The following is a 12,332-nucleotide window of genomic DNA, read 5'->3' as shown; positions in this document are numbered from 1 at the left end:
TGAAATGTTCACTTACCCAGGACAAAGAAATGATGTCAATAAAACATTTGTTTTCCACTTCTCACCTCCAAAGGCTGTAGAAGAAAACAAAAGTGGGATAACACACAGACTTTTCTTCAAAGCAAACCAAATGACCATATATGTCTACATTAAACAAATTTTCAGACAGCACTAGAGGCCCATTCCTAGAGAATCACACCAGTAAATGATATGACAGTCCCTACACAAGTGATCCAGATCAGAGATGCACATCATAGGACTTCCCTGAATAAGCCCGGCTCTCAAGATGTTTGTTTCAGCATAATAAATCTACCGTCAAAGGCAGGTCATCAAAACCACTGATTTTCTAATCTTTTTTTACTTCAAAATAAAACAAACCCTTAAGTTCTGGGCCAGTTTCAATCCATGGGACTGGGGAGAGGAAGGGCATATGGGGGATTCTCCTTTATCTTGCAGCCAGTTTCAGAATTGGTTATAAAACTAGGAACCCTCAAACCTAAGTACAACACATTTAAATTTCCACAGTAGGCCTAAATCTTTAGGATTCCCCTGGCATCACAGTTTCTGGTCCAAGGTATGGGTGGGGGTGGGGAGATCAGTGTGTCAGATCAGGTGACAAAGAAGAGTGGAAGGGTTTTGGCCACTTCACAGAATAAATTTGCTTATCAACTTTTCAAACTCCTTTGCTCCTCTCTAATTTCTTTTCCCCACTTAAAAACTTTTTTTTTTTTAAATATATATAGAGTAAAAAAATGAAAGCACTCCTCTTCCGGTTTAAAAGTTGGAGATGAAACTGGCAGAGATGTGAGAACATCTTTGATTTTTTTTAAAAAAAGTTGTAATAGTTTATAAGCAAGTTTAAGTACCATTTGTCCTACAATGAAATGACAAATGATATGTATATGATTTGAATTCACAGCATTATTGATAAAGAGACTATTGTGAAATGGTTAATTCTGGGTTTAATGCAATTCCAAACAAAATTCAAATATACTTATTGAAACATTAGAAATATTCTGTAAAATGAAGTATTTTGTGACTGGGGCCACACGACAGCATGTCTCTGAATGTTCCACCTGATTAATGTGCAGCTGGGAGAACTGAGGATGGAGAGGAAATAAAGAAGGCTCTGCCTGGGATGGGAGGGAGAATGAGCTGGTACTTCCAGCACAGTGAATAGCATGGGGTAAGGTCCTCAGGCAGGTGTGAAGGTACACAGCCTGACAGAGGAACTGAAAGAAAGCCAGCATAGTTGAGAAACGGAGTGTGATGCATGGGAGGCAGGGGTCTGATCATATCATTAAAAGGGAGGCAGGGGTCTGATCATATCATTAAAACACACATGACACCCTCAATTCCCTGTCCTTTACTAAAGGATGAAAAGAAAGAAAAAAAAAACTGACAAAATCCACAAAGAGTAAAACACAGACACACATACATATAGGACTTCACCTTTTCAGAAGAGCACTGTATCTGGCAAAGTCTAACTTATACTTCTACTTGGGGTTGAGTCTAGCCAACCTCACTTTAAGGATGCGTACGTAACCCAACCATGTCTGACTTCAAACCTTATTAACATCAACATTAGCTCTGTCTCATCTTCTCCTTTTTTTTTTTTTTTTGGTGGGCACTTTTCCCTCTTAACTTATTACTGTAGTGTAACTAACACAGTGTTGTATTAGTTTCAGGTGTACAACATATTGATTCCATAATTCTATATATTTCTCATTGTTTACCATTATACAGTCACCATCTGTTACCATACAACACGCTACATTTCCTATGCTGTACTTTTCACTTCCATGACTTATTTTATAACTGAAAATCTATACATTTTAATCCCCTTCATCTATTTCACCCATCTTTCATCCACCTCCTCTCTAGCAAATCACATTTGTTCTGTTTTTTTTAGATTTTTAGATTCCACATATAATGAAATCACATAAAATATTTGTCTTTTACTGTGCAAAAGGACAATGATATTTATTTTGATGTAATTCCAAGTTTATTTTTGCTTTTGTTTCCCATGCCTGAGGAAACATATCCATAAATATGCCACTAAGGCTGATGTAAAAGGTTACTTTCCGTTTTCTCTCTTCTAGGGGTCAAATGGTTTCAGGTCTCACATTTAGGTCTTTAATCCATTTTGAATTTATATTTGTATATGGTTTAAGAAAGTGGTCTGATTTTCCCAGCACCATTTTTTAAAGACGCTCTCTTTTCCCCATTGTATACTCTTGCCCCCTTTGTCGTGGGTTAATTGACCATATGAGTTTATTTCTAGGCTTTCTATGCTGTTCCATTGATATGTGTCTATTTTTGTGCCAGTACCACACTGTTTTAATTACTACAGTTTTGTAGTGGATCTTGAAAACTTGGATTGTGATACCTCCACAGTTTTGTTTTTTCTTCAGACCGCTTTGGCTTATTCAGGGTCTTTTGGGATTCCATACAAACTTTGGGTTTATTTGTTCTAGTTCTATGAAATATACTATAGTGTTTTGGTAAAGATCACACTGAATCAGTAGACTGCTTTGAGTAGTATGGACATTTCAATGATATTAATTCTTCTAATCCACGAGCAAGGTATCTCTTCCCATTTGTGCCTTCAATTCCTTTCATTAATATCTTATAGTTTTCAGAGCATAGGTTTTTTTTTTTTTTTTTACCTCCTCCCTGTCATTTTAAATTATAGGTTACCTATGAGATCATCTCAAGAAGACTTCAGGATTCCCTGGCAAACACTGGCATTCACTGATCCTGGCAAATGTGCTAAGTCATCTAGTCATATCCCAGCCTTACCCTGTGGCCTTGATGTTTTTTTTTCACTGAACTTTATTTTACTTTTAGAAAAGCAAGAATACAAGATTACAGCTCATTATATTATAAAAGCAAATTAAATTACTTCAGGGCTCTTTAGCATGCATGACCTCTTATTCAAGAGAAGGTATGACTATATATATTATTTATTTTAGTTAATAAATCAGTGATATAAATATACTTACTTCCTTTATTAGTCTATATATGTTTCTATGAATGTAGCAAATCTAAGTTGTTCAGTCAAACCTCTTATGCCAAAACTTAAAAGTAAAAGAACAGAGGGGATGGTGGATAAGCAGCATCTAAATTTGCTTACCTCACTGTATAAATACTTTTTAATAAGTAAATATAGGGATGGTCATCCACATCACAAGCTTCTTTGAAATAAAGATATATACCTATAATACATACTGTTTCAAGAAAATCACCTGCTGGCCACAAAGGCTCATGTGCAATGATTAGATTTCTGATCTGACACTCATTCAGGGTGGCTTTTACTTACACTTATAAAATCTGGCAGCAACATAGCCTGCAGGAGTGCCCAGAAGCACCCATAGGACCACAGCACAAGTCATCAATGCTCCTCTGTTGGCAGGTGACAAAAATCCCAGGCAAGCAAAAACTAAAAAAATAAGTAATTTTAAGTTATAAATTTGGTTACTATTTCCTTTGTGAAATGATAGAAGACGACCTCATTTTTTAAACAAGAAACTAAATACAATTAAATAAATTCATGAATACACTGTCTTACCATAGGGTCCACACTAAATCTTAGCAATATTTTAAGGTACTATGTCAACAGGCTCCACCTTTCCTATCATCAGGGAAGGCTGACTGGGTATTCACAAGTACTTTCAGCTCTTCTCTGAGATTCAAGCAGAGTTCTTTTTTTTTTTTTTTTAACATTTAATTATTTTTTTTTTTAGAGAGAGCGAGTGTGAGCATGAGTTGGGGGAGGGGCAAAGGGAAAGAGAGAGAATCTCAAGCAGACTCCATGTCCAGCTCAGAGTCGATGCGGGGCTCGATTCCATGACCCTGAGATCATGACCTGATTCAAAAGCAAGAGTTGGACACTTAACTGACTGATCACACAGGTGCCCCCATCAAGTACAGCTTTTTAAAAATTAATATGAATAAAGATATTCTCACCATGAAATAGTCCCACTTTTGTTCCTTTAAAAAAATAATACCAGGTCCTCTGGGTGAAAATTACCTTATAACATTCAAAGACAAGACAAAATCTAATCAATGAGTAAAACAAGAGAAAAAAGATTTCATAGTACACATTGGCTTTCGGAAATTACTGAAGGACTTGGTCACTGACTCAGGGAAATTCTGGCTTCTACCTTTACTTAGTTGGTTGGTTTTATTTGTTCTTCCTTATAATAATGTACCTGACTAATAAGAATAAACATGCTATCTTATATTTATAGAGATTCCTGGATTTAAGCTGGGATTTAGAAGTTATGGCTTTGCTCAGAAAGAAATCCAAGTGGCTTTCTAATTCCAGTAGCAAGAAAGTTCCCAGTGTTTCCCTGAGGTGTACATCAAGCACATGTCCACCCACACCTTCTGTTCAGCACCAAGGGGCAAAAGGAGAAACTCATAAATAGGAAACCAACCAGAGGAACTTTAGAAGACCTATCCAAATTTCAACCAAAATGCACACCCTCATTCTCCCCAGAACAGAGAAATGGACTGTTCTGAAGGAGAAAGTTCATATTTGAGCATTTAAGGAAAATAATCCCTAGGTTCTCTGAATCTTTCCTTCCTCATGAGTTCACTTTCTAGCAGACCCCAACAAGAACCAGATAATGACAGAAGACAACTCCCAATACAATTTTTAGGCAGGATTTTATCCTAAAGCATCCATTCTGCTCCAGCTCCTGGCTCTCTGGGGATCTAATGCCTTCATGCTATCCTCTGGCTGTGTCTAAATCTCTGCCATGATGACTTCTCCCAACCTACCCTCTTCAGTATAATATATTTAAGAATTCTAGGTCTACCCATCACAGCTGCATCTCCTTACCTAAGTAGATAAAGATACATGTTCTAATTAATCTTCAAGTTAGTCTTCAAAGTAAGCCTAAAGGTGCAAATCAGTGGTTCTCAACCTTATTCAGGTGCCAGACACCTGGAAGTGAGAATCTTCTTTGTAAAGCATTTTATATAGTTTCATCATAAAAGTCTGGAGTAATTTTACTAACATAAAATGACTTTGGTATTACATATTTAATATGCAATCAAATATGAGAACAAACGTTCATTAAAATTATTAAAAGGTCAGTGGTTTTTGAATTCTTCCAGTAATAATTCATTTGTTATTATTCATCAGAAGGCACCAATAAAGGAAACATAAGGAAAGTAATAGCAAAATTTAGAGAACTCTATTCATAAACCTTTTTTTTTTCTTACAATTAGGAAAATTGCAGAAATACTGTATTCCCGTAGAGCAGCCTTAGAACCATCCCTGTGGCTGATCAATAACTCTAAGGGGGGAGAAGGAGCTATCTGGGGAAAAAAAAAAAGGTTGTCCTAATTGACAAAAAAATGTAAGTAATAACATTTCTGAAGATTTTCAGGTGGCACAAAGGAGAGGTATTTGTTGTGTAGGAAAGTCTCTCCTGAACCCTGCTAGAGGAAAAAAAGTCTTGCTTCCTATATCCTTCCAAGATGAGGAAGGTCTACAAAAAGCTTCCTACCCTATTTCCTCTTTTCCTTTTTGTTTTTCTCAGTGGAGGCCAAAAACATCTTAGAATCCTAATCATACTGCTCCTGGTAGGGTGGCACAGTCAACCCGTATGACCCTGGTTTCACGTCACCCAGACTCAGACCCAGATGGTCTTCAGGTATCTAATCACCTCCAGTCCCAGCCCATGACAAAGGCTTGGTCTCTATGCAGTTTTAAGGGAGATATGAAGTCAGTTTTCTGGCACAGCTAACCTTGCCCCCAAGTGATGTATAGCCAAAGCACACATATTCATCAAATAGCCTACCTACTTCACTTAGGAACATTGGTTTCATTGTTTTGTTTTGTTTTTAAAGACTTTATCTCTTTATTTTAGAGAGAGAACACGTGAGCATGCGAGCAGAGAGAGACAGAGGGAGAGAGAAAATCTCAAGCAGACTTCATGCTGAGCCTGGAGCTGGATCCCGTGATCTGAAGATCACGAACTGAAATCAAGATCGTGATCACGTGATCATGAGCTGAAATCAAGAGTTGGATGCTTAACCAACTGAGTTGCCCAGGTGCCCTGGAAGACTGGTTTTCAAATAATTACTTAAAAAAAAAATTACTTAGAAAAAGTATTTACTTTTTAATTTTCACTTAATACTTACACAGAGTCACAAAAGTCATAATCAAGATCTGTGTCCCCGATCCTAGAAAGACTGACAGCAGCATCCCTTTTCTTGGAGGACGGAATATATCACCATGAACCAGCTTCCAGCCAAATTCTTCCTGGGCATCCTCCTAAAATGGGAATTAAGTTGCTTAACTGACATGTATCACAGGACAGCTAGACAGTTTGTTCACTGGTGAATATGTTGATACAGAAAAATTTTTTAAACTTACAAATGTTAGTATTTATTTCAATTCTGAAGTTTTATGAAGTTTTGGTTTTACATAGTTTTCTTGAATTGATTTTTAAATAAAGTTAATAATTTAAACTAATTTAAAAGTTGCTAAGAAATTTTAAAAACATAGACAACTACAATATGATACTTACCAGTTCTAGTCAAGTTTTATGATCCAAATTAATGACTTAATTTTTACTCACACTCTATACTTTTCTTTTTCTTGTTTTTTTTTAAGATTTTTTAAAAATTTATTTATTCATGAGACACACACACACACACACACACACACACACACACAGAGGCAGAGACACAGGCAGGGGGAGGAGCAGGCTCCATGCAAGGAGCCTGACATGGGACTCGATCCCAGGTCTCCAGGATCACGTCCTGGACTGAAGGCGGCGCTAAACTGCTGAGCCACCCAGGCTGCCCACACTCTATCCTTTTCAATCTACATTTACTAATCTCCAAAATGAGCAAATGGTATTAGGTTTCACAGCCACTCTGCTGGGTATGGTAGAGTTAGCTACGAGCATATGAATAAGATTGCCACCAGGCCTAACTGTTCCCCTGACACAAATACATAAGCAGCTCCACTTGGTTGTTTAATAGGCATCCTGAAGAGAATTATCCACACCTGAATGGATTCTCTCTCCTCAACTTACTCTTTCTGCAGGAACCGTCCCCGCCCCTGGCCCCATCCCTGGTCACCCAGTAGTAAAAGCTCCATCTTGCCAGCTGTTCAGTTCCCAAAACCTTGGAATCCTCCTTGATTCCTTCCCTTTTTTCGTATCTTGACCACAGTCCTTTAACAAATCTTCAGCAATACCTCCAAAATATTTCAGTAGAATTTAATACTATCTCCAGGTTCAAGTCATCACCTCTCACCTGGCTATTCCAACATATACTACATTGACCTCTGTTTTCCTGCCCTTGCTTCTATTCAGTTATTTCTCAATACGACAACCAGCAGGGTCCTTTATTTTCTCTCCCTCTTGTACCTTCTCCATAGTCAACCAGTCAACCAATATTCTGTCCCACCTCCTAAACACCCTGTGTTTATCTGTGTCTACCTCCTTTTTTCTTCCCTACCACCATTCTATCTCTGGGAGTTCCATAACTACCTTTGGATGGTTTCTATACCTCCAATGTGAGTAAAATGAGAAGCCACTGGAGGAGGGCTGTGATCAGGAATAAAATGATCTGAATTATGTTGCAACAGACTCTGACCACTACAGTAAGGGAGGAAAAGGGAATGGGACCAAGAATGGAAGCAGGGTTGCCATGCACTGTATCCCATGGCACCTCTGCACAAATTAAACAAAACAAAAAATATTAGCTCAGCAATCATTTGAAATTGCCAACTGTGAAGAATATTTTGAAATTATTATTATTTTTAAAGATTTTATTTATTCATGAGAGACATAGAGAGAGACAGAGGCAGAGACACAGGCAGAGGGAGAGGGAGATAAGCAGGCCATGCAGGGAGCCTGACGTGGGACTCAATTCTGGGTCTCCAGGATCACACCCCAGGCCGAAGGTGGCGCCAAACTGCTGGGCCACCGGAGCTGCCTTTGAAATTATTATTATTACTATTTTTTAAAGATTTTATTTATTTATTCGTGAGAATGCAGAGAGAGAAGCAAGCTCCATGCAGGGAGCCCGATGTGGGACTTGATCCCAGGACTCCAGGATCATGCCCTGAGCAGAAGGCAGACGCTCCATCACTGAGCCACCCAGGCATCCCCCTTGAAATTATTTTAATTAAATAATCAATAAAAGTAATAGAAAAGAAACTGTAGCATAGAAATGCTAAAAATCTTAGTAACATTAATATGTTCTTTTTCTAATTAGGACAGAAAAGTTATGGGGAAAAGGCTAAGAAGTCAGGGAAAAGAAAGCAATAAAATCTGGGTTTTTTGTATTCATTACAAGTCACTATGATTTTTGTGGAAATAATGATAGATATACAATGAAAAAGTATAGGAAGTAAAATATGCAACTTAAGGTGTTTTGAGAATAAATGAAGTTGGGACATTAAATAACTTTGAACATACCAAAATGCTGAAATGATAAACTTCAGTTAAAATTAATTTTAAAAAATTAAACACACAAATAAAACCTGCTTGGGAGTTAATTCCACTCAGCCCTGCTGTTTCACAAGCTGGGTGCATGCTGGGAATGGCCAATCTGAGAGCTGAAAACAGGGGCCAGACCTGGAGCTGTGCACCTACACCCACCCCACACAATCCACTAACACAGATGGGGCTGTGAAGAGTGCAGCTCTGAATACCGGATTGTCTTAAGTTTCTAGAGAATACCAATTCTTAAGGATCATTTCTTACTTGAAAAGGTGAATTCAGGATAACTTTTGAGAAGAAAGTTTCTGTCTAAAGCCATTTTTTCAACTTTTTCCAAAGAATAAAATAAAGACTATCCTTAACAGACCAAAGAACAGTTCAAATGTTTCCCTCACCGTGGAATCCATCTGATTATATCTGGCAATATCTTTATGCAGTGTCCGTAGCATAATCATAGCCACCATTCCAGACAAGAAGAGGACAATGACCAGGGAATTCATGATGCTGTAGAAATAAGCATGTCAGGATTAATCTGTAGCTTAATTTTCTTTTTAAAATATTTATCCAGTAACATTAAAACAGTACTGATCAAAATCAAAATTTGACCTGAAATCCAACAGATTCAAAGAACTGTGTCCTTCTAGTGGATACATAACTTTATATACTTATCATAACAATCTTATAATCCTTTGAGAACTAGAATTTTTTTGTCTGTGGTCAACATTATTAAAAAGTACTATGCCCAAATAAATGCAATACAAGCTGCCAGGATCAACAAAGATTTGTGTCCTCAAGAAATTTATGACAAATTTACTCAGTAAGTTAATGAATGTCAAAAGGCAGTCAACAAAGTAGGAAAAGGAGAGTGATGGCACTATAAAAAACTATCCAGATAAAAATTTTGAGTCATGCTTTGAAGAGAGAATAATAATAAATAGTCCTAACATGAGCAGTGGCTTCTTCCATTTCAAGTAAAGTGGTCAAATGTTCTGTTTCATTCATTCTCCTCTAATCCTCAGGGACAGACTTGTGAGGCAGGTATTTCTAGATAAAGAAACAGACTCTGAATAACTCGGTGACCTGGCCTGACTCACAAACAGTGACTTAAAGCCAGGATTGAGCACATATATCTATCCAACTCAAAAGCCCAGACTTCTGGAGAACTAGAGAGGATTAAAGAATAAAGAAGATATTCAAAGGGACAAGACATAAGCACAGACCATAAAGTGGATTAACTCTGTACTCTTACCTAAACCACTGAATGTGGGTATGAGGCATAGATTCCAGAATATAGTCCCATCTAGATGCCCATCTGATGTTTTTATCTTCCTACAAAGATAAAAGAAAACATAACTCTTCAAATAAGCATTTGCTGACAAAGTATATTAAGAATTTAAACCTTTCCACTCACAGACCTTCCATTCAGTTAACAAATGTTATTTCTCATTATCACAGCTTGGATTAGTCATGAGTTTCAGACTTTAGCTCTAACTCAAGTCTTAGGAAAATCAAAATGAGATTCGGTAGCAAATAAAAAATAATAAGAGTTCCTATAAGTACCTATTTACCTGTATTTTTTTGAAGTCTTGCTTTAAATTTTAACTAGCAATAATAAATAAATAATAAATAAATAATAATAAATTTTAACTAGCAAAAGTTTATTTTAGATATCAAAATTTAGAGCTGTACTTAATTTTTATTCTTTTTGATGCCACCTATGCTTATGAAACAATAGAGTCATAACTGAGCATCTGGCAGGTGTCACCCAGAATAAGCTCTTAATACCTAGAAAGAAATATATAGTGTTTATAGCACTAGGCTTGCAAAATTACACACTACATGAGGAGAATAAACATTGTAACTATACTTGATTGCCAAGTTAATTAAAAATAGAAGTGGAGGGTGCCTAAGTGGCACAGTCTGTTAAGCATCTGATTCTTGGTTTGGGCTCAGGTTATGATCTCAGGGTGGTGAGACTGAGCCATGTGTTGGGCTCCACACTCAATGTGGAGTCTGCTTAAGGCTCTCTCTCCCTCTACCTGCCCTACTCCTACAGGCACACGTGGTTTCTCTCAAATAAATAATCTTAAAAAAAATAGAAGTAGAATATTGCCTAAGATTCTCATAAAGTGAACTTTTACTTTCCTTCTAAGAAACTTATCCATAAATGAAAACACTCCCTTGAATTCCCCAAAAATCTATATAAATCATCTACTATCAACTCTCCATGAAAATTTATACTAATCCAGACTTCAAAATAGTTTCGTTTTCCCAAATGCTTGTTACCTAAATCTTTTGACATTTTCAGACTATTCTCTATGCCTCTTTACCTTTTGTCTTCTATGTATCTCTTATGACCTAACATTTAATCAGGTTTAATTCTCCAATTTACTATATTTCTCATTTAAATGGAGACTTAAGTTTTGAATGTGATTATGTTGCCTAGTGCACTGACAAACTATTCCATATCAGCTCATTAAAAGCTTATCTATGTGACAAGGTTAATCATTAATATTTTTAATTAGTTTAAGTAGTATGAATTTAAAATCAATTTCTGAGTTATTCCAGAGATAAAAACAAACTCACCTGGAAGCTAACAGAATAAGTATAGGCAATTTTGATCTCCCCAGAAGCCTTGTTACTTATATCCATGGGGGGTCCAGAGCAGTCCGGTTTATCTATATGGGTATGTTTGAAGCTGTGGGAAGAAACATTTTGGCAAGATGCTGATAAAGTACAGCTTTAAAAAATGCGGTAAAGACTAGAGGTTCTGTACATATTTTACAGTGCTACCACAGTCAAAGGCAAATTATTCATGCCACATTTAATATTACAAATATTTACTTCATATAAATAATGTGCTTAGTTATAAATATGTGTAAGAAATTATTACTCAAAATTAGAGACAAACTTTTAAAAGCACTATACTTGAAAAGCATTTAACTATCTCTAAAAAAATGGGCAACTAGGTCAATAAAGCGTCCAACTCTTGATTTTGGCTCAAGTCATGATGTCATGGTCTTGGGATCAAGCCCCACATCTGGCTCCCTGCTCAATGGGATTCCACTTTCCTTCTTCTCCCTCTGCCCCTTCTCCATCTTGCACACACTGGTGCTCTCTAAAATAAATAAATCTTCAAAAATAAATAAATACCTTAAGAAATAAAAACAAACACTAAGGGAGTTTAAAGTAACTGCCATCTTATAATGGTATGCATTTTTTAAAGAGAGCACAGGTGAGACGGGGGAGAGAGGCAGAGAGAGAGAGGGAATCTTTTCTTTAAAATTTTATTTATTTTATTTTGAAGACTTTATTTATGGGACGCCTGGGTGGCTCAGTGGTTAAGCATTTGCCTTTGGCTCAGGGCGTAATCCTAGAGTCCTGGAATCGAGTTCTCATCCAGCTCCCTGCAGGGAGCCTACTCCCTCTGCCAGTGTCTCTGCCTCTCTCACGAATAAATAAATAAATCTTTAAATAATAATAATAATAAAGCTATTTATTTATTTAGAGGGAGAGAGCACAAGTAGGGGAGGGGCTGAATGAGAGAGAGAGAGAGAGAGAGAGAGAGAGAGAGAGAGAGAGACAAGAGAGAGAGAAGCAGATTCCCTGCTGAGTGGGGGAGCCTGACATGGGGCTCGATCCCAGGACCCTGGGATAATGACCTGAGCCAAAGGCAGATGCTCAACCAACTGAGCCACCCAGGCATCCCAAGATTTTATTTATCTTATTTTGAGAGATAGTGTGTGCACAAGTGGGATGAGGGAAAAAGGGAGACAGAGCATCTCTAGCAGACTTGGTGCTGAGCACTGAGCCTCCCACAAAACTGGATCCCACGACCCTGAGATCACAACTTGA

The 12,332-nt window shown here is 37.2% G+C and overlaps 1 protein-coding gene across 1 annotated transcript in view; it reads right to left on the bottom strand.

Moving 5' to 3' along the window:
* TM9SF2 (transmembrane 9 superfamily member 2) overlaps window positions 1-12,332 on the bottom strand; it is a 54,464-nt gene that overhangs the window by 18,976 nt on the left and 23,156 nt on the right. Inside the window, exons 7-12 of the mRNA XM_055336109.1 lie at window positions 11,064-11,175; window positions 9,727-9,806; window positions 8,873-8,981; window positions 6,160-6,292; window positions 3,323-3,442; window positions 17-74 (exon numbers count right to left, since the gene is read on the bottom strand). Of these exons, the coding sequence (XP_055192084.1) occupies window positions 17-74; window positions 3,323-3,442; window positions 6,160-6,292; window positions 8,873-8,981; window positions 9,727-9,806; window positions 11,064-11,175 (612 nt within the window). The remainder of the gene's footprint in view (window positions 1-16; window positions 75-3,322; window positions 3,443-6,159; window positions 6,293-8,872; window positions 8,982-9,726; window positions 9,807-11,063; window positions 11,176-12,332) is intronic.

Source organism: Nyctereutes procyonoides, unplaced genomic scaffold (assembly GCF_905146905.1).
Source record: "Nyctereutes procyonoides isolate TBG_1078 unplaced genomic scaffold, NYPRO_anot_genome, whole genome shotgun sequence".
NCBI lineage: Eukaryota > Metazoa > Chordata > Mammalia > Carnivora > Canidae > Nyctereutes > Nyctereutes procyonoides.
This window is presented reverse-complemented; position numbering and strand designations above follow the sequence as displayed.